Below are 22,687 nucleotides of genomic sequence, written 5' to 3'. Positions count from 1 at the left end.
CAGCAGTGCCTGTTTTGTTATGATGCTGTGCTGAATATAGCTAATATTTGACTTGCACTTAAGCATTATTTACAGTAAATGGAACGATAAGGATATTTATTCTGTCTCTGGGTTCTGACAGATGTATTAAATTTTCTTTTTAATCAGTGGAACACTGAGTGTTAATGGACTGCCACACGGTGCACGTGGAGGTGGGTTTGTTTATAGTGAACGTGCTCCATCTTATCTTTTAGAAAGTTATACAGTCTTGCTTTCCTGTGGCTTTTTAAATCTTTTTGAAGTGTTTAACTTGGCATCTGCCAATCAAGTCTTTCCACCAGATTATTGTTATACTGTGGAAAAACACATGTGAAAGCTGTGGGTATGCACTGCCTCAGGCTCTCCCACCTCTCCCTCCTGCCCCTTGCAGCAGGTCCCAGGTGAAATCTGTTCTCCTTCGGTCCTGGAGAGAATTAACTGGGGGCAGGTGCCTGGAATCACCATTTTCACCTGCCATTTTACCCTTCTGCTTTCCCTCTGTTTACCCCTGATGTTTTCTCCCTTCAGGATGTCTCCAGGCTCAAACATGGTTGTTCACAAGGCTTCACCTGGGGCTTGTTGCCCTCCTGGCTCTCTTGATGGTGACTCACAACCTTGTCTGTCCTTATCTTCAGCTCTTGATGGGCACTGGTGCCACCCACTCTGCTCTCACTGTGATCAAAGACATGCAGGACCTGACCCTTTAATTTCCTGTCTTCACTTTAAAATCCCATTTCTTCTGTGTGATTAGTACCTATTAGTCCACTTAAATCAAGATGAGAACAGGTGAAATATGCCTGAAACAGACATTTCAGCCTAGCCAAATGCTATCATGCTGACACAACCTTCCTTTCTGCTTTGTAATTAAGTTAGAGCCAAGGCCACCAGCTATTGAACTCTACAAAGCAAATATATAAGATGCAAGGAATCCCCAATAAAGTTGTAAACTTCAATTAGATGGCACCAGCCCAGGGTCCTGAGGTTTCATTGGACACTTACCTAATTTTATTATAACAGCAGAATTCTAAATAAGCAGCTCTGGGGCACAGTCTATTAATTTACCACTCTGCATATTCATTAAATCTTACAAACTGGCATCAGTGTTTTGTTTTTAGCAGTTTATTTATTGAAAGAGAGAGGCATATTCAATGTTAGATCCCTTACATTTTCTGTTCAGTAAACCACTGTCATTCAGAGTTGGCCTAAAATGAGGCAATTCCTACAAGCTGGGGTAAATTTTCCTGTTGAAGTGATTTGCTAATAGTTGATAGAGCAACCAGAGCTTGTAAAACCATTTGCTGTGAAATTTCAACAGAAGTTTCTCTTCTGCCCCAAGATATCATTGTTTTCAGGGAGGTGAAGGGATGGCAGATGGAGATGGGAATGCATTTTTCAGCCATAGCCTCTTTTCCCCTCTCTCCATTTTACATACAGACCATGTAATGTTAATTTGCCTGTTTTTATTTTTTCTTAATCATCCTTAGAGGAAAAAAAAGGTGCTTCACAATAATGCTCTTCTGTTGTGTGATGAGTTCTTGTTTTGGCTTCTCTTTTCATTACTGTCCCTCTAGAATTGAACCAGTCAGTGATGCTGGCAGAGCTCTGACAACTCAGCTCCTGATGTGTGAATCTTGGCTTATTACTCCTGTGGCTTTCTGGAACTTCTGAGGAAGCAGGGTGTTTATTTTAAATGTGCATGCCACTAATGAATCAATTTGATATTTTGCAATAACTAATGAGGTGAGAGCCTAAACCTTGGAAATGGTCAGGTTTTGAATTGTTTTGTTGCACAGGAGTTTAGAAAATACCTTGTCCCTTCAAGAGGTCTTAGTGTGGTAAATATGTGTTCTGTAATGATAGATAGTTATGGTCTTAATTCTTTTATGAAAAAGAATATCTTAAACTATTTTATAATGAGAATTTGCATTTCTAGTTTGGATCTTCTGCAAGAAGGTTTCTTCCTTCCCTGCAGCTGGGAGCAAAGTATGACCCTGGAGTTTCCTGGCAGAGTGTAACTGATAGAGAAATTGATACTGGAAATAATGTGGAACCACTGAAATTAGGTCAGTGCTGGTTTGTCTGTGATACAAGAGGCTTTTCTCTTTCTCCTTTAAGAAAGGATTTATAATGGGATTCTCTGCATGTTTGTGCATATTGAAGGAGAAGCAGATCATGGGCTGCAGGGCTTGATCAAGCTGGGACAGAGCAGTGATTTTTTAAAGGCAATACTGGCAGAAGCAGTGAAAATTTTATGAATGCACAAGTAACCTCATGTCACACAGGGATTATTCCTTTAATGTGTTTATGCCTTTATCAAGGATGGGATGGCTTTGTTGCCTAGCTATATAGCATTAACTTGCTACTATCTGAGAAATAATACCCATTAGTAAGTTCTGACTTAGGTATTTATTTCCCATGTTCCTTATCTGCTATAAGTTGATATAAATCCTTCTCCTGACAAATCAGAGCATGGATGAGTTTCCTCTGGCAAAAACTGATATTGCAGCTCGTCCCTTAGCTCTCAGGCCTCACAGGTTTAACATCAGTGCTCTGACCTCTCCCCCTTCTGAGGATCCCCTGAGAACTGCTCTCTGGAGAGATGCATGATGACAGAGCAATCATACTTGGTGCTGAAGATTACAGTGCTTTTGGCAGTCACAGATAAACTCAGCCTCACAAGCTGAGCATAATGACATTATGTAGAACTGGTTTCTATTTAGGGAAGGGGGGAAAAAGAAAAGGGAGGGAGGATGATAGTGGAGATGAACGTGCCTGATGTCAGAGCTGGGGTAGAACCTGACTCTGCCTGAGTGCCAGCCACTGTGCTGTCCTGGCTGCTGGACAGACAGCTTGTGTTCTGCTGGATAAGCAGATGTCCCGGAGAATTAGGGATTGCTGTCACAGCCCTGATGGCAAGAGTCCAATCTGCTCTTTGACATGGAGGCTTTGCCTCTATTATCTCTCCATATGTGTGTTTTCCTGCCCAGGGATTTCATGGAAATGAGTGTTAGGCATTGGGATGGGTGAGGCTCCTCAAGGTCACTTTGCTCTGTGGGCAGGTACAGTGCACTCACAGCTGGGCACCACTCAAACCTTCATGGAGCTGTGCTGAAAAACAGCATCACAGAGCTGAGAGCCTGCACCCAGCAGCACCCAGACTTGTCAGTGAAACTGGAACTCTGGGGCATTTAAAAACCACTTTTAAGTACTGACATTCCTTCCCTGTATTTAAATTCCATTACCACAGTTTTATGTTGGATGTCTCATGGCCACCAAGAAGGTTCACTGAGGTTGGTTGTACAGATTTAACACACATAACCAGTTACAAAGCAAGTAAAATTTTGACCTGTAATAAGCTCTTCATTTCAACAAAGGGTGTTTCAAGACTTCAGCATTCTCAGACAGATTTGGAAGGATACAATATAGATCTTAAAATGCACGGTTGGTTTAGTTTAAGCTGTGATAGTAAAGATGGATAAAAACAGAAATAAGCTCCCACTTCCAAGGTCATTATTTCTGAGTTCTAGGTCATTTGATTTATTTGCCAGCATACTGCAGGCTCTGAGAGCTGAGTAGATGCTTATCCATGGTAACAGTTTTACCTTACCCTACCCAGTGTTGCTGCAGATGGGCAGAGTAAAACCTGGCTTTCAACCACCTTGGAGGGGCACAGAGATGTTTGATGGCAAAGCTGAATCTCTGCTTTCTGTTGAAGCACGAGGTTTGTCAAAGAACAGTGTAGATTTCTACCATGCTGGTTGGAACTGGCTCTTTATCCCCTGGTTTTCCTCTGGGAAATGAGAAGTCCATGATAGCACCAAAGGACTTCATTCTAAGGCAGTGTGTAGGTCTCTTGAGCAGATGGGAGGAACTTGGATTGAATTAAAACCATATTGTGAAAGGTGGTCATTGTACTCCTCTCTGCATTTTCTGAATTTACTTTGGAGGATGTTTGGGAGAAGAGGGAAAGGATTTAAAATACCAAGTTGCCATCCTGGGAGTATAATCCCTGGGGTGCTTCCTTTTTTTAAGGGGATTATACTCCAGAATTCAACAAATAATTTAAATTAGTCCTCAGAATGCTGACCATGGCACAACTATTCCTGTCTCAGCCACGCAAGGAATGTCCCCAGCCTTTCTGCCAGCACCTCTTCTTCCCTTTCACTGACCCTCCCGTCTGTCCCCTGCCTGGGTCCCACTTCAGTCCCTCTTCTCAGTGAGGCTGTCAGGGCTCTCAGCCAGCATGTGAACCTTGTGCTCTGTGTGCAGCTGGAGCTAATCCCAAAAGCATGCTCCAGGTTGCTGTTCTCACCAGAAACAGGGGGAGAAAGCAGGGCTGGGAAGCTGGGAGAGGGCTCAGCATTCCCACACATGACAGCAGCCCTGTGGGGAGGGAAGGAGGGTGCTGGCTTTCAGGAGAGCAGCAGCAAGTTTAAATCACTTCAGCTCTGCTTAGGGCTGTAGCTAAACCTTCCAGAAGTTAGAAGTTGATGTGACCAATCTGAGAGACTCCCCTGCCAAATGATGTGATGAAAACCAGAGCAGATGATGTGAAGGCTCCTTAGAGGTGTCCCTTGTACAGCCACCAGTGCTCTTGGATTGATCATAAGGAATTAAAGAGCCTCTGCAGTGGCTGAGCAGGGGTGTGTGCCTTTCACAGCACCACGAGCTGCTTACATGGTTTATGTTCCATGGTATATCAGCCACAAAGCAGCCCGGGTGCAAAGCCTGTGTGAAAACTGATCCTCAGTGAAATGGGAATTTACAAATGTGGTGTGTTCCTCTCAAAAAGAAAATCGAGCTTTACCCATATTACTGTTAAAGTATAAAGCTTTAATTATGCCCTAAATCCACTTCTTTAGCTTGGGGGGGCTCACATGATTAGCAGCAAGGAAAAAAAAGGCATCTGGAGAGGCTGTGTGGTGCCATGTTTTCCCATATGTGAAATTTTATACAGTACAAATTATTAAACACCAAACCTCCAGAGAAAGATTGTAATGAAAAATTTAGCACTCCCCCATCAGGCTGCAACTAATTTGCCTTCTGACTAGATCTGAAGGAGCAGAGGGTTGTGCTGGTGGTAACCCTTGATGAGTAGCTGGCAGGAGGAAACAAGCAGCATTATAATGTAGTGCAACAGGAGCTGGGCTGTGATGCTTTTGTGGACAGCCTCTCTGAGACACAGTGAAGGTAAATGTAAAATAAAAATACATCACTGCTTTCAACACAGGTCTGTGGGAGCATGTCCTCTTCTTTTCTATTTTGATTTTGGCCTCAAGCTCTCCCAATTTTCATCTTGCAACACTTGTGATAGAGATGTGCAGGAGAGAGGAGAGCTGGACCAGGTGCTGTCTGGCTCACGTGTTGGGGCATCCTGTCCTGTCCATTCACCTTCCCCTGTCCTTGTCCTGCTGGCACCTGAAACATCCAACCCTGCACACTCAGGGCCTTCAGATGAGAGAGCAGGAGGAGCTGCTCACTGCTGTCACAGGCTGTTCCCCAGGAGATAGTGGTGGTGTTTATAGAAACAGGCAGCTAATGGTGGCCTGTCTCTCTACCTGCTTTACATTTTTGTTTGCAGAAGAGCATTAGTTAGCATTTTCTTTACAATGGTTAATGGATAATTTCCCTTTTTCCCCCATCTCTTCTCTCCCCCCACCCCCTTTTTATTTTAAGTTTGGCCCTGAAGAATTTTGAAGGCATGTAACTTGACAGGTAAAGCCAAAAGGATGCTGAAGGTAGCCTGATGTGACTGGAGGCACCCACTGTGTGCTTCTCTGTGATTAACCATTGTTACACTCTGCTAGGTGCTTATTACAATTAAATTCCTCCTTCCAGAGCAGCCTGTGTCATCCTGATTGGCACGGGGGAGAGCTGAAATGCTACAGCAAAAGGTTGGACTCTCCATGAGAAGCTGCTTTTTTCTGGGCAGTTTTTTCCACATTTCTTACTAACAAAGGAAAGGCCCCATGTGACCCCAGGGGCAGTTTATTCTGTCTTGTTACAGCTGGAACATGATTTTAACAACAGAAAAGTAACCTTGTCATGTGCAGTGTGTCCTCTGGCCCAGAAAGCCTCCAAATCCCTAATTTCCTTGAAAAATTTACCCCACCATTCCTAAGTTCATATTTGCCCCTAAAAGCCAGGGATCCATTTTGCCTGGATATTGCAGAGGCAAAGGGCTGTAGGCACAAAAATCCTCCTCACTGAGCCAATCTAAAATCCAGATTTAACAGTCTAAGTCCAAGAAAACTCAGCACCAGCAGATTGCTCTTGGCCCCTGCCTGGCAGGGTGTTGATTAATAATTTGAACCTGCAAATCCTTTTTCAACTTCTGTGAAATCTAAATTGTCCATCTGAGGCTTGCTTCTTTCAAAACAATTCTACTGTGATTTTCACTGCCAGCATAATTCTTTGTAAAATAGATAACCCTGTCAGTGGCAAAGCTGTGCTGCACACCTGGAAGGCAGCACAGCTGCCTGGCTGCTGGCAGATGAATGTGGAGAGCTGAGAAGAGCAGAATGGAAAACTGAGTTCAGTTCAGAAATACCCAGCTACATCCTGCTTCATTTGTACCATATATGTTTGTCTGTTTCACAAGCTTTAATTTTTTAGTTAAAGCTGAAATTTTGGGGATAGACCAGGAGGGACTGGAATCTCAATGCCTGTAGGAGTCAAATTGTGGTTAGAAAATCTCAGTTTTAGGACTTGCCAGAAAATAATGGTGCAGCCACTTATCACAGTTTGAGGCTGCTCCTGCCACTGCATTGTCCCTGGGGCAGAAGAGGTGGTTTAGGGGGATAAAACAGCAGAGGTTTCTGTGGGATGAGTTACAGGCTTTTGCACAGGTGGCCTGGGAGGTGGGAGCATGCTGGTCCTGCTGGGTGGATGATTTTTAGGAGGGACAACACCGAGTTTGGACAAATCTGTTGTGGTTTGTGAACTAATGGCATTACGAGATGCTTTCATGGTTTCTGCTTAGCTGTTCTGTTTCCATTTTGGCTCCTTTTTTATGGCTTTGGTAAAATGATATGATTTTACTCTTGCATCAGTGCAAATCCATAGTAATTCTGTTAATGCAAGAAAAAACAGCACCTGGTTTTAGAAACCGTGAGAAAAGCAATTGCTGTGGTGTTTTTGAAAAAGGACCTTGTTTGCCCAGTAATTCAATATTGCTCTATCATCTCAATAATGAGAGTTCAGCTCATAATGGCAACACATTTCAAAAAGGGCCCTACAATTTAAACATGTTGTAAATCCAACTAATAAGTATAAATTGATTTTTAAGGGGAAAAATGCATAAAACTAGTCTTTTACCATATGTTTCAGCTCTACCAGAAACCTTACTTGAATGGTATTTCAATGTGCTTTACCTATTGTGCTGCAAACTTTTTCAGGCTCTGTCAAGTTGTACTAAAGCTTTTAAAATACAGATGGTGGTAAAATCCCCAGTGGAAAACAGACTTCTATTTCAAACTTCAGTACTGTTTTTTTCTCTTCTAGTTCATAGCAGATTTTGACAGATCAGAAGAAATATTCACAGCTTGATGCAGCTGGATTCTTCTTTGGCATGAGCAGAAACATCTGGCCCCAAAACAGCACATTTTACCACAGGGCCAAAATACATGCACATGCATCTGTTGTGCTAATATATTTTCCTGTGAACTCAGATGTTAATTGCTTTGTTTTGCTGAGACAACAGTGTTGGTTCAGTGAATAAGATTGTTTCCTTTAGCCCTCTGTTAATGGTTTCCTTTAGCAAGTATTCCTGTTTTAAATAGGAAACTGCCAGGTACAGCAGTGAGCAGCAGTAAGATGCAAAGTGTTTTGAGCAAGGGTATTTACACTGCAGTGGTATCTGGATGTGTGTTGTTATAAAGAATTTGCATCTTGACTGAGACAACTATTAGCACAAAAGCTCCATGTGAGACCAGTTTCACATCTCCAGAAGAAATGTTCAATTTCTGCATCAATATTTTAGAGGCTTTGGCCATCCCTGCTTGCTACTTCTATTGTTCTCTTGCTTCTCATCTGCAGGCAGCAACAAAGGAGCCATAAAATCTGGATAATTACCTGGTTATTTAGCTCTACCCATAGAGCCTTCATGAGTTTTGTTATTTTGGGATTTCTTCCTTGTCCCACACTTGCTCTTTCAGGAAGAGCTGCAGTTCAGAGAAGTCCTTTTCCTGACTTCTGGTCTCTGGATTGAGCCTCTCAGTTTTGTTCCCCCTGCTTCAGGGCCCCAGTGCTGCTGTTAAAGATCCCGTGGTGAGACAGACCTTGGTCACTTCCCAGATCTGTATCCAAGTGCTGGGAAGCCTCTGCCTTGGGCAGCACTCAGACACAGATCTTTGAGCCACAGTAAAACCTCACTGACCCGTGTCTCAAGAGCAGTCCTGAATCCCACCAAACCTTCCCAGTAGCCAAGGCCATGCTCCCTTATTGCTTTTTCACAAAACCTGCCTTATCTGATGGCTTCATTTTTTCATGCTGTAACTCTGTGTCTCTTTTTACTAAAATATTTCCTGTGGAGGTGTAGGGTTTCCATGTGGTATCCAAGAAAGCAGCAATTCTTTTTTTTTTTTTTTTTGCTTTCTCAGCAATCTCTGCTCTATTAACATTATGTTTTCATTTTAAGAAATATTTGCTTACATGTCACCCGGGGAGAATGATCTTGTGGTTAAGATGCAAGATGGTTGCTGTTAAAAGCTGCAGTGCTTTTTGCCATCCTGTTTTTCTCTGTAGTTGTAGTCCCAGCCTTATTCTAGGTTCATTGCTTGATGTTCCCAAAGTTACCTGGTCTTCTCATCCCTTCTGAGAAGGGATGATGATACCACCCACTGCACATCCCTGCTATTTAAATTTGATGGGTATTTGCAGAGTATTTGGAGATGCTCTCAGGAAACATTAGTGGGATCATTAATAAATGCATCTTGCTCTTACAGCATCCTCTAAGGTGCTGTGTATATAATTCTAGACTCTCCCACTGAACAAGCAGAGAAAGCAGATGCTTATTACTGTTTAAAATACCTTTCTGCACCAAATGTGACAAGGATGATGAGCATTTCCTGAAGCTAAGACCTTCCTTATGGGAAGGACTGCAGCAGGCTCAATTAACTGGGCTGTTACTTTAATTTCATTTCAGAAGCTTCCTGTTCCACCTCAAGTTAAACTGACTGATAACTTATTTAACCTGAACAAAATGAAGGTTTAGCTTAAAATTTGACAAGCATTTAAAATGCTTTAAATCAGCTTCAAATCAGGCTTTAGTTGAACTGGTGGTCTTGTTTATTTTGGGCTTTAGGAAGCCTTTGTGTCCTCTGTGAAACAGTGCAGGTGCAATGGTTCTCATTTCTCTGGGCCTGCCTTAGGCAGGCTTCCCCTCCTCTGGACCCAGCTCATCCCCAGCACAGCCTGGCCCCTTTCTGGAAGGCACCAGTTACATTTTTCTCTGCAGAATCAGTGAGGAGAGGCTGTCTAAACTCACAGGGAGCAAATTCAGGCCAGCTGGATAACCCTCAGTGTCTGCCTGGTGTCTACCTCTGCAGTTTGCCCTTTCAGCTGTATCAAAGCTACAGAGTGTCAGCCAGTCCTTTAGTGACTGAGAAATGGTAAAAAACCACTGTTTTAGGGAATGTGTAGCTACTGCTGAGCCACTCCTGTGCTGCACATCATGAGTGTACAGCCAGGGCCAGCAACAAGCAGTTTTCTCTACCATAAACTACTGGAATCTGTGGCAGGAAGGCAGGGCAGGATCCCAGTCCATCTGCACTGAGCTCTTGGTGCTGGTTTTAGTTCCTTGCGTGTTTGGGAAGTGCCCTGTGTCCCTTGATGGTGGCAAGTATCCACCAGGTATTTCCAGGAGCTCTGGGCTCAGCCTGACAGCAGTGCTGCCTTCTAAAGAGCTGCATCCCCTTCCTCAGCTGTGAACATTATTCTCAAAGTTCAGTGGTCGTTAGCTAAAATAATTGTCACCCCTTTTTAGTTACTCAGGACTGAAAATTACCAAAGGGTTTCACCTTAGTCACTTACCGTCTAATTATTCTGAGATTTTTGTTTTCTTCAGGATGGCAATCAGCAAACAGGATGTCCCCTGGGCAGTTAGAGGAAATTGCTTCTGTGTGTCCTTGAGGAGCTGGCCGTGCTTGCTCTGGTAGTTTCAACACTTTTCTCAAATCAGAAAACTTGCCCTGGTGGTGTGGGAGCTCGTGGCCTTAGTGAAAGTTTCCTTGACTACTCCAAAGTTGTGACTGATCACAATGGATGACACAGCCAGACATGCAGTGATGTTTCAGGTTGCCTCTGTTTCAAGCCCAGACCTGCAGAGGTGTGAGGTTTGCTCTGATTTTTGCCAGAGTTTCTTGGTTCATCTGCTAGTGCAGATGAAAATGGCTCTGGCTCTTGTGGAACAGAAGCAGCTGTGCTCAGCTCTCCAGTGCCTCTGGGAGACCAGGGACAGCTGGCTCTGGGACAAAGACCTCTGCCAGGGAAAGGACAGATCCCAAAAGCCTAGACAGAGTTCAAGGAGAGGCTTTGTAGAGTTTGAATTAGTAATAAAAGCAAATTGTAGGTCTGGCTTGAACAAGGTAGGAGCTGGAATAAAACTACTCTTGCTGGTGTGCATGGGAATTGTCTCTGCTCTGCTGAGTTCCCCTTGTGCCAGCCAGCCACCAGTTCCTTCCACACTGCCCTGGTGGTTCTCCTCTTGCCTTTAATGCCAGCAGCTCCCCCAGGTGCTGTGAGGCTGGAGCCTTGCTCTGGGTTCTAGGGCATTCTCAGCCATAAAAGGGAGGTGACAGTGGGCTGGTCTGTGGCATGGCTGAAAACACCCAATGCCAGCCAGATCCTGGGCACAGGGGAGACTCTCCTGTGGTTTGAACTGTGCCACTGCCAGTGCTGGGCAGGAGAACTGGTTTGGGCTCCATCTCTGTTCCATGGGAATTGCCTGCTCCCATGGCCCAGGGCCAGGCTGTGACTGTCCTGCTGTGGGTAGGGACCAGCAGGGCTGGGGCTCTGCTCAGCACTGTGATCTTTGACAGCAGTTTCTGCAAAATTCATTATTCCCTAGGCAGCCTTTGCATTTATTTATTTACTTTGTCTCTTTTCTTTTTTCACTCTGGTTTATTAGTTGCACGTGTGGCTTTATCTGGATAAAAATGCATGCAATTTATGCATGCCTACAGTAGCATATGTTTTATATATCGGGTTTATAGGGATGGTACTGATTCCTGAATTAATTTGAACAGCAAATTGTTGTTGTATCTGCACACAGTATGTCTTTTCTTTTTTTAACATGTATTATATGACACACATCTGGTGGTGTTTTAATTGTGTTACTGTGGTGCCTCAGAGTCCTAGCAATGAATTTGAAACCCAACTGTACTAAGCACAGCTTTTTCACATGGGACACTTGGATGGGTTGAGTGAATTGTTGAGCAAGAATGTGGGTGTTTTTGTCTCTGCCTTCAATTGTGGACAAGAACCCAAAGGGCTTTGCAGGCTGCCTTCGCTGTTGGGCAGCATCAGGGGGCAGCTTTTTGTGCCCAGCTCTAGGTCAGGAGAGACCTGCAGTGCCTCACACCTGGAGAGCTTCTGGCAATTTTTGGTTTTTTTAGTGGTGGTTCAGTTGGTCTCTCAGCTCAGGATAATTCTCCAAGTTTGTCCCCTGGGTTAGGCTGTACCCACCATGGGTTGTCTGTTCAGTAGAGCTGTGCCTTGCTGTGCACTGGGGAGGCTGAAGACCTTCCAAAACCATTCCTGTCAATGCTGTATCCAAGAGAAAGTGGCCTCTCTTGCCTTGCTGAGGGGCTGGGTTAGTTCCCTTTGGGTGTAGCATTGTACACAAGGCCATAAGGACCCACTAGTCCAGTGTCACCTCCCAGCCTTTCCCAACAGGCTCTGTTTGGCAGCACAGCCTCTCCTCTGCAGGAGCTGCTCTCATTCCTCATGACCACAGTGCAGCCCTGCTTTGGGACATGTTTTTTTTCTCCTGAGGTGTGTTTTCCACAGAATTCAAGCTGCTGCCTAAAGCTGCCTTCCCCTCCTCTTCCTTATTTATTCTAAAAAGGTATCATTGGCATCTATGAATTTTATCTGCAATGGTTTTGATAACATTTTTTCTCAGGTATTGATGTGACTATTGAATAGCTTCAAACCTTGTTTAAATCCTTTTACCTTCTGTAGCAAATTTTAATGTTTATTTATTGACACTACTTTCTGAGAACCCAGCTGATCTGGTCTCCACTTAAAATATGCTTTATTGATATTTATATAGCACTAACTTTTATCAGTATAAGTGCATCTAGAATCCTAAATTAATCACATTTATCAAGTTTCCTATTCAGCCAAAATCTTTGAAGAAATGAAACCTAGCTTATTCAAGAAGATTAATTTTCCAGAAAACCTTGTTGAAATAATTTGAGTCAATTTAGTCCAGTTCTGGTTTTCTTTTCTTCTGCTGCTCAAGCCTGGTATCACAGCACTGTGCCCATAGCAGCCCAGCCAGGCCTGGCTGCTCTTCTGAAACATGTCTCCAATACTTGTCTTTTGACTGTTTTCTCAGTGGATATTCCAAGATCAGCATCTATGTGACATGATCTCCCATTCTATACTTGTGCCACAGGTCTGGACTTTGTTCTTGGCAAATGTTGTCTGATATCTTCCTTTAGCTATCAGAAGGCTGGGGAATGTCTGTTTTCTTCCCAGGGTTGAGACTGAGCTGCACTGAATGCTTTGCCTGTCTGACATAATTAGTAATAAGCTTACCTTGCTTTTTGGGGTCTTCTTTCACTAAAATCACTTTTGAAGGTTATCATCACCTTTCACATTGAAATCAAAGTCCTCAGTTTTGAGGAGTAGCATTACCAGAAAGAACTACTGTAATATACAGAGATCTTTTTCTTGGTGGAATTTCCTAATATATTTTGAAACATCTCCTGCAGCTTTGGACAATTTAATATGTATATTAAATCTACGTTTGCTTTGAACATCACAGCTGTTGATATTAGCCTTTAATAGATGGTATCTGTGTGCATAGATGGCAGCAATGTTAAAGCTGTCAATTCTGATTGCCTCCTACATGGTGTTTAAAAGCACCGTGTAAGCTCAGCCCAATTTAGTCTGTTGGCTCCAGCTGAACACAGCTCTCTCCTTGCTAAGTGGATGCTTAGTCAATCATCCCCCTGTCCTGCTTGGAGCTACTTCCCTTACAGTGATCCTTTTGCTATGGTCCACTGCACCAGATTGGTAACACTTGATGCATCTGCTCTAAGAGTTCTGAGCTCATCTTCAGTATATCCATTTCTTTCCCATTACCAAAAAAACCCGTGCCAAATCAATTTTCTATTTGATGCATATTGGATGGCATTTTATAACCGAGAGTCACAGGTCCAAATCATCTTTATGTGAAACTTGAAGCTACAAATCTTATTTTCAAGAGGCACGGAGGCTTTCAGCTCTCAGAGGCTCAGAAGCTTTCAGTTCTCTCATGGGCTATTTATTGGATGCTACTCCTTGAGACCTGTCACCTCATTATGATCCTCACCACAGGCTCTAGGGTAACTTCTCTGCTGCCTAGAGCTCCTCCTCCTCTTCCTTCAGTGATTTGGTGACTGCAGGGCTGTTTCTCTCACATATTTTCACTCCTCTCTCTGACTGCAAATGCTGCTGTGCAGCAACTTTTTCCCCTTCTTAACTGTGTTGTTCCAGAAGTGCTGCCACCATTGCTGATGGGCCTGGCTTTGGCCAGCAATGGAGCCAGCTGGCATTGTCTCCACGGGACATGGGGGAAACTTCTGGCAGCTTCTCACAGCAGACACCCTGCCCCCAAGCCTTTGCCACACAAACCCAATCCGTGCCCCTCTGCTGCCCTGCCTGGCTCATGCAGCCAGCCCCAAGGGCTCAGAGGTGCCATCTGCATGCCCTGTTGTGGAAGGCAGTTGGGGTTAAGGTTGGGAATGCTGTTTCCCCCTGGGCAGTCCCAGTCCTGCTCGGGCACACTCTGCCTGGCTGCAACCTGAGCAGGTCTGGGCTGACACGGTTTGTCACTGACGTATGTCAAACCCAGATTCTCCCAGCTGTCTGCTGCCATCTGCCAAGTGCGGCTGGGGGCATGCAGAGTGCAGTTTGCTATGCAGGCCTGATGGCAGCTGTAAAATCGAGCAGTTTTGCCTGCTTAAGCACCAGCTTTTTTCCAAAATAAGCATTAGCTCTCTCATGGCAGCGAGGCTCCTGCTCCTGAGAGCGCGGCCGGGCTGGGGAAGCGGGGCCGGCTCTGCTCCGCAGCCGGGGCCACCTGCCAGCCCAGAAGCTGTGAAAAATCACTGCAGCAGTTCCAGAGCTGCAGAAAAGCCAGCCCTGCTGCTCCATTCGTGTGCTGGGCACTGGGCAGAAAGGCTTCTCCAGGCCCCCAGGCGCTGGCCTGCTCTTTCCATGGCACCTCACAGGAGCCATGAGGTCAGACAGAGTTCCTCCCCAGGCAGAAGTGGCACCAGGTCTGCAGAAGTGTCTCCCAGAGAGCTGAAGCTGAGCTCACTGCAGGATGTTGTCCTGGCTAATCTCAGCACCAGGAGTTCTTCCCAAAACTGCAAAGGCAGCTTCCCCGACCAAAGGAGCTTGGGTGTCATTTGCTCTTAGAAAGTGAAGGTGACCCTCATGTCTGGTTGCAAGCATTAAGATGGAAAGTTAGGTTGTTAGTGAGTAGTTAATGTTGCTCATGTCTCTTAGAAATTATCAGTGGCTTTTGAATATTTTGTTTTTTCACTGATAATACTTTTTATTTAGGGGAAGTTGTTGTACTTGGCTTGCTTTAGCAGCTGACTCAGTCTAAGCTCAGAAATCTTTTGCTAGCATCAATTCAAGTTCTCTGCATCCCAGGGAGAGGTAAAAACGAACCACTGTGTTACAGACTTCTTGACTGCAACACAGGCTATTGATGTAAATTGGCCAAAAGAAACTGGTAAACCAGGATTAGGGAACCAGTAGTCTGCATAGCAGGTAAATGTGCAAACACTAACCTTGGAAACATTGTGGAACTGAGCGACTGTCAAAAAAAAAAGGACAATTTTCCTTCAGTATCATAACTCTGCTGCTGTTTGCTTCTTCATCACAGTAAGAATGAATGGACATGTCCTGTTTAAAATGAGTTATGGCCAAGATAGCCCATCACAGTATCCACAGCAGCACCACCCAATTAGAAAAACTACTCTAATCCAACCTGATGCTACTGTCATTTTTTTTTTAAATGAGCCCTACTTCAATCATAAAATACTCAAACCATAACATTGCTTTCTACGCCATATGTCCTTATTTAGAGGGGAGAAGAAATGATTGCACCCTTAATTCAAAGGAAACGTTTCCCTCTGAGCCAGAACTCAATAAAATGTATCAAAAAAAATTGTGGAAAAGGGCAAGCAAAGAAAATCAAATTGTAGCGTGTGAAACGATTTAAGGAGGGACCTAGGGAATACATAATCTCCAAACTGCCAAGTTAGAGCAAGTATAAAATATACAAACAAGCTTGATATTTTTCCCAGTTGATCTCATTATGAGGTATGCTTGGGATAGATAAATTTTGTTAGAATGCATTAAGGCTGGATTTTCAAGGAAACAAATCAGAAGTAATGTGTTTAGCTGATTCCACCTTGTTTTGATACGTGGGTCTTTTCAGGTTTAAAGAAGTACATTTTTAAAGCCAAATGGTTTGTTTTGTTTCAAATATTAAAACCAGAGGCAACTGAGTGACTTCCTCCCCCCACTTTCTGGAAAACAGACGTTTATAATTTTGGCTGGTCTTTAATCATTGGGGTAGAGCTCTGTGCACTTTTTCACTGCCACTTATTGTTGCCTGCCTAGAATACACTAAGTAAGCCCTGAATGCAGTCCCTTAACAGACTGTGTTATCCACAAATACTACTTTTTCCAAGTCTCCAATATATTTTAATTAAATTGTCCATTTGTATTTATTAAGGCAGTTTACTGTCTCCTGCTGCAGAAAGCTGCTACTGCTGGTAGTCTACCAGAGAAACATGAGCTTATCTGGGACTTCATAATAAAATGCAAGCAAATGTTAGCAAAAAAAGTCCCCCAAAATATTGTTTAAGCATCCTTTTCATCCTTTATTAGGAAGGGGACAGGCCATACGAGTACTTTTGATAAATTTTTGGAACAGTTGGTGTTATCAATTCTGTAGCCATAGGAAATCATGATCTTTGTTGAATGATGTTTGTTACCTGCAGGAAATTTTTCTTCAACCCTGTAGAAAGAGTTGGAAAAGGGTCCTTTGGCAGAGCTGATGATAAAGTCATTACCTGCTGATGAGATGTAAAGTGGTGCTCAGCAGCATTAGTTTAGATAGATGAGCTTGATAAGGTTGATTCATCCCTGTCTCTGGTGATCTGAAAGCTTGGACCCAAACTCTGGGACTTGGACGCCTCTCAGCTCTACCCACTTATCTCCAAGTGGCTCCTGCCAAAATAGATTTACCATGAAGTCAGTAACATGGAAATCCAAAGGCTGTGTTTGGTCTGTCCTCTCTCTCAAGACAAATGAAAGTGGATCTTGCAGAGCTTTAAAAAGGAATTAAACTTTCTTCTCAAAGTTAATGTGTTCCTGAAACGCGGTAACTTGGCTCAGTGCTGTGTGGAGCTCTTTGCCCTTCTGATCTGGAAGGGCAGCTTTGTTTTCATGGACCATTCCTGGCTCCAGAGTGCAGCACAAAGTCAGTGGGTGCCATTCCTGCTGGTGCCTGTCCACTGGCAGAGGTGACAGGATTTGTGGATTAATAGACCCATCTGAGCCACCAGAACAGGCATGTCTGAGATTAATGCCTTCATTATGTCTCTCCCTGAGGCTTCTGCTTTCTGTCTTTCCTTCAGAACTGTGGAGAGGGAGATTGCTGGGAATTTCTTTTCCCACCCTGTGTGGATGCAAGACCCGTTTTATACAACACAGATACAAACCCAAGCAACAGCGCGGGGTTTAAAATGAGACTGCTGTGACTTTAAGAGCAAGGGGAAAAAAAACTGTTAAGGAAGGAAAATAAAAATCCCACAGCCTGTTGTAGCAGCTGTAGCTTCAGATCGTGTGGAAAATGAAGGCAGATGATTCAATTTGGCCTGTGCCCCGAGTACATTTCCAAATGCTTCTGTGTGTGCGCAAGATAATGAACAAATATATTGAGATGGCACAAGATCAGTCCGAGTCTGCCGCTGCACAGGCCGTGGAGCTCCCAGTAGGAGCACACTAGCTGTGCTGGGTTAATGGGGGTGAGGGTCGGCAAGCCCAGCACCTTTCAGAACAACTTAAGAAAAGAATTTGTCTCCTTTTGCCCCAGGCTCCCCGTGGCACTCAAATGGAGCTTGTGATAAATCGAAGTGTATTTATTAATAATGAGCAGGGGCAGCGTGCCCACGATGTGAAAATAGGTGTGCCAAATAAAAACGTGCTTCCCTCTGACATCGGAAAAGCTTAAGTAAATGGAGAGCAGGCTGATCTATTATGATTAAAAAGCGGGGGCTGAGAGCCAACATAGTGGTAATGAAAAAGCCCTTTTAGGGAAGCAAGGCCCATTCTGCCCATTCATATATTCCTCCACCCCCACCCCACAGGAAGAAGGAGGGAGGGGGAAGTTGGATGGGAGAGATGGAAAGGCACAGCCTTCCAGGATAGCAGAGCTGGAGTTATTACTGGGATGAGTTATGATATTTAATCATGCTACATGATGTCCAACAGCGCAAAGTTCATAATTCTTGGCTCCGAGCGTGGCTCGGGACTGTCCATGAGCACCTGCAGGATGCAAATTGATCATGGCCTTACAAACCCTCTGTACCTGCCCCTGGTCCTTCCCTGCCTGCAGCCCTGGCCCGCTCCCACCGAGCTGGCAATGGTCTCTTCCACATTCCCAAACACATCCTTCCTGGGGAAAGCTGACTGCAGAATGCCAGGATTGCCTGCCACCAGCTTTGCTCTGCGGTGTGTGGTGGGTCTGGGGTGTTATTTATCTTGCAGGAGACTGCATTGGTCTGGTTTTTAAGCAGCTTTGGGTTTAATTTTGGAGAATTCCCTTCAACAATGAAACAGGCTCTGCTGGAGAAAAACTTCAGCACCTACTCAGTGTTTGTTCATATGCATGGACATTGATGTCTTGCTGTCTTAGGGTTTGGAAGAGATAAATTAACAAATAGCTTCAGTTGTCCTCATATGCCTTTTTATTTTCTTCCAGCTTTGCTCTCCTGAAGTGACACAGTAGTCAGTCTTTGTCTAGGACAAGATTCCCTCCCACCTCCAGCCCTCAGGAAACGAGGCTGAGGAGCACCTTTCCAAGCCCCTCTTTGCAGAGCTTTGGGCATCAGGGTTATTTTAAGACCTTTTGCCTCTCAGATGGCTGCCAAAACACTTTGAACAGACCTAAGGGCAGCTATCAAACACACTCAGGTTTACCCCACACACTTCCTCCTGCTGTTCCCCAGGCTCTGATTTGGCTCTGTTGCGCTGGCTGGGACCCTCCAGTTCCAGTTTGGATTAGTCCTGCCTCAAACAGGGCAAATCCATCCACGGGACTGGTTTTGCCCAAGGACTTGGGTATGCTCAGTGGGTAATGCAGAGTGTGTGTCTCAAGAGGGTTGGGCTTTAGCTGAGAACAGCCTGTAATGTTGAATTGCATATGTAATTCTGGTTGCTGAAGGCCATTGCCACTGTGTGTAAATACCCTGGACAATCAATATGGGCTGCTCAAGTTTTAGGTGGGATATTTGGCTCATCCACTTGAGGTGTTGCATTAATGCCTCTGGAAGTCCCTGGCAATATGTTGTGTGAGAGGACATAGAGTGTTTTGCCTGTGGATTTGGGGAGTTGGTTGGTTGGGTCTGGGCTGAGCTGGAGATGACATCCCCAGGCTGGGAGCAGGGCCAGGAGCCCACTTTGCCTCTGGAACAGCAGTGACTTTTTCCAAGGGAGAGGAGTACTAGTTTTTATAGTAAAACTCGATCAGAGAACGTGGTCAGGAGGAATTTCTGGAACTCAAGCAAAAACACCCAGAGAAAATCACTAGAAATCAAGCAGCAGAGCCAGTGGCAACTTTGGGAAAGAAGCTTTTGGCCAGTTTGCTAATACCTAGGTCTGCCGAGAGTGCCCCTGAAACCAATGCATCCATTTAGCAGAACAACTTGTCCTCCTCCTTGGGTCCTGCATGTGGCTCATTAGGGTAATTACTGATGAATTAAGGCAGCTTGGCTGAGCGCTGGGGCTGCGGGTGTGCGGGCTCCCCTGCTGGCAGGCAGCAGGTGTAAATGAACAAGATCTGTCAAAAAGGCTGATGACCCTCTTAATTCACAGCAGCAAACTGGGGACAGAGGTAGTGCAGCAAGTTTAATAATTGATATTTACTTGGAAAGGTTAATGGCAGCAGTGATGCTTCTAATTTGCTTGCCTGTGCAAGACCTTGTCAGGTCAAATTGTCTCAATTTGTTACTGTGTGTGTAGGTGTAGTTTTCCTTTAATGAAATTTGGAGAAAAGAAACAGGTGGTGTTTGGAGCTGACTGTAACTTAAGAAAAAGCAGCAAAAGGATCCAGTCTGGTAACAGGTTGGGTGAGTCTGTGCTAACTTTAAACAGCTGGCAGTTTAGTCCTTTTGCATTAATTCTAGCAACCATTTGCACTTGAGAAGGTGAAAGGATTTGGAATGGCATAATTTATTTTTCCTTTAATTTGCAGCTGTCTAGGAGTTGTTTAGGTCAGAAGTGTAATAATTTTGACAGCCTTTGATGTGTTCCTAGGTGGGAGGGAGAAAGTTGTGGATCAGAAATCAGAAAGCTGCAGAATTCAATGGGCATTTCTGTACTGTATTAGGGAAATTGTAATTCTGCCCTGTAATGGTTAAGTGGTTCCTATTTCAGGGTGAAACAAAGCACCTGCTGTGTCTGGAAGGATTGAAATTGGCAGGTCAGATACTTTACATCCAAGAGTTTCAGAACTGATGACTGGAAACCAGTGGAGTTGGGTTTTGAGTAAGTGCAGAAAGACCCAGATGACAGAAGAAAGCTGGAGTGCCAGTGTTATGAAAGGCTGTAATTAATGGAGTATTACCATTTGTCTTATTGGCTTGGCATCAATCCTAGGCAAGATAATGGCATAGCTGAAGTAGTAATTGCTTAATAAAGACCTCAAAAAGAATAAAATAAGCCAATGACAATCATTTAATGTATTTAGGAAAAAAAGTCTTACCAAATTTACTTAATTATATGTGGAATTTAAAATTTGATGGCTTATGGCCAATATTGATGTAGTATAGTTAGATTTTTCTTTTCGATGTTGTTGACCTAGTTATTAAGGAAACAGACAATATGGATTGAACATCATGAACTTCAAGTGGATTATTTCTTGCCTTGATACCCAGTGTGGATAGTTGCAAATGCAAGCTCCCTGTTGTTGGGAATGCCTCTAGCAGATCCCAGCAAGGATTACTTCTCATTGCTGTGCTGTGCTTTTGAACATTTTGACATAGGAGCAAAGATGAAATATTGGTCTTGATAAAAGTTTTCAGGTGGGCAACATATTTGAAAGGTGGTGGACAAGGAGTGAGACAGAGCACTGCACTGAGAATGGTGGTTGTATGATGAGGTGGCCATGAAAAAATTTTGATTTCTATCAGTTAGATGTGTCTAAAAATCTTGTCCTGCAGAAGAAAGTGTGTTGGTGAGGTGTAAGGTGGCAGAAAGTCATGCAGAGCAAGCACAGTGAGAAATCTAATGAGCATGATATTTTCTTTCTGTTTCTTTTCCTTTTACTTCTGCTGCCCATGCCCATACAGGGCTGTGCACTCTGGGTGAGAACTGGAGCTCATTCTCCACATAGTACCCTGAACATTTCATTAAAATATTGACAGACTGGTGGGCACTTAGCTGGCAGCACTGTCAAACATCCATGGAGTGCAGTGATCAGTGCTCCCAGCACTCAGATTGCTGTGCCCACATGGTGACAGCATGTCCAGTGTGCCCAGTGCCACAGGGGCAGGGCTGCAAGGGTTACATCAGCACCAGGAGCAAACCCTGCTGGCTGCCAGCACCACCATGGAACAGAACAGCAAGAAACAAAGGGATTTTATTGCCATTAAAAATACCAATTTGTACAAGCCGACATTTTAAATAGTGTAATTTAAATGGAACCAAACTGATATGAATAGAACCTATTAATAAATTAAACACTTCTTTCCACCCAATATTTCACGAGGGAATTAGCAGAATAATTTGTTAGTAAATGAGCCCAGGAATGAAGCTGTGAATGACATCTATCCTAGCCCTCTCCTCCCCCTGTAACACTCTTTGCAGATGTAAGAGGAAGGTTGCTGTGATTTCAAACATTGGCTCTCTCACTTCTGTCCAAACACAAGCACAACTTCAGGTGAAGGCAGTGGGATGATTTAGCAGTCAAAGCACCAGCCTTGGCTGTAAGAGTTAATCCTGATGTGCTCCCAATTCTGTGTAGTATCTCAAGCAAGTTGTTTCAGCAAGTGTCCCTCAGTGGCCATCATGACCTCTCAGTGGCCCCAGGGCACATCTCTGGGCTGGGAGCATGGCCTGGATGGGTCAGGCAGCCCCAGCAGTGTCCCAGCTGAGGAGTGCTGGGAGCAGAGTGAAGGGGGTCTGTCTGTCTGTCCACTCCCCCCTCGTGTCAGACACAACCTCGCCTGCTTCCAGGAGTGCCAAAAGCACCTTCCCTGCCATGCTGGTGAAAAGGAGTGTGGACACAGGTGGTCAAGCACAACTGCAGAGGAGCCCCCTGCATTCCATCCCTCCCACGGTGCCGTGGGCGTAGGAGTGAAACATTGACTGAACTGCTGTCGGCAACCTCGGGAACAGGTGGCAGAGCAGTGCTTGAAAATCTCCTTTTTCCCCCCCTCCTTCTTCTCCCTCTAGATGAAGGTCCCTACAAGCAGAAGTGGCAGAAATAGCGAGGAAGACAGCATCAGGGAGGCCACAAGCTCTCAGCGGAGCAGCTCAAGGGACCGTCTCAGTGATGTAAGTACCGTTCAGGAGAAAGCATCGCTTCATTGCAGCAATTCCCGCTGCTGACATGGCTTTTCATAAATCTTGCTGAACAAATGTTGGCATCCAGAGGTCACTGTGTAATAACTTTTTTTTATGTCATGATTGAGTGTTACGGCATAAGTGGTTGAGCTGCCTTGCAAACACTATAATCATGGTGCAAATAATATGATAAGCGAAAGATCAGAGATGGGAAAACAAAATGGAATTGTTATTCCTTGGGGAAAAATGGCTTGATGGTTTGTTTTGTGTTTTTCAAAGAAGTTGTGTTAAAAAGCTTTTTACAGCATCCTTGGGTTTAACTGCTGCACGTAATCACGTAGTTTGGGTGCAAAGTTAGTTCATCTAATTTTATGCTTCCTGCCGCCAAGATATGAGAGGGTTTTGGGGGAAGGCTGTCTTTCTCTCAGGAAATTCGATGGTACGTTGAGTGAAATGTTATGATAAAACAAAAGCAAATGGTGCCTTGGTGTGTAAACACACAAATGGGCTTTTGAGTCACCAAGAAATCAATGGCAGTGCTGGGATAATTTTATACGAAGGCTTTTTGTGTTAGCAATTAGCATTTCGCCTTCATTAAAACATGATTTTTTACTAATTAGGACCTTTCCCGTTAGGAGAGATTTAA

General features: G+C 44.3%; 1 protein-coding gene across 20 annotated transcripts in view; it reads left to right on the top strand.

The window, feature by feature from the left end:
* Window positions 1-22,687, top strand: part of FBRSL1 (fibrosin like 1) — a 506,715-nt gene that overhangs the window by 200,941 nt on the left and 283,087 nt on the right. For 16 of the 20 annotated variants that reach the window (XM_059863632.1, XM_059863639.1, XM_059863636.1 and 13 more), the window contains exon 3: window positions 21,931-22,032. The exons of the other annotated variants lie outside the window; for them this stretch is intronic. In XM_059863632.1, the coding sequence (XP_059719615.1) occupies window positions 21,931-22,032 (102 nt within the window). The remainder of the gene's footprint in view (window positions 1-21,930; window positions 22,033-22,687) is intronic. 20 annotated transcript variants of the gene reach the window in all.

The sequence above is a fragment of the Haemorhous mexicanus genome, chromosome 19, assembly GCF_027477595.1.
Source record: "Haemorhous mexicanus isolate bHaeMex1 chromosome 19, bHaeMex1.pri, whole genome shotgun sequence".
NCBI lineage: Eukaryota > Metazoa > Chordata > Aves > Passeriformes > Fringillidae > Haemorhous > Haemorhous mexicanus.
The sequence above is the reverse complement of the archived record's forward strand: the minus strand, read 5'-3'. Positions and strand labels throughout refer to the sequence as shown.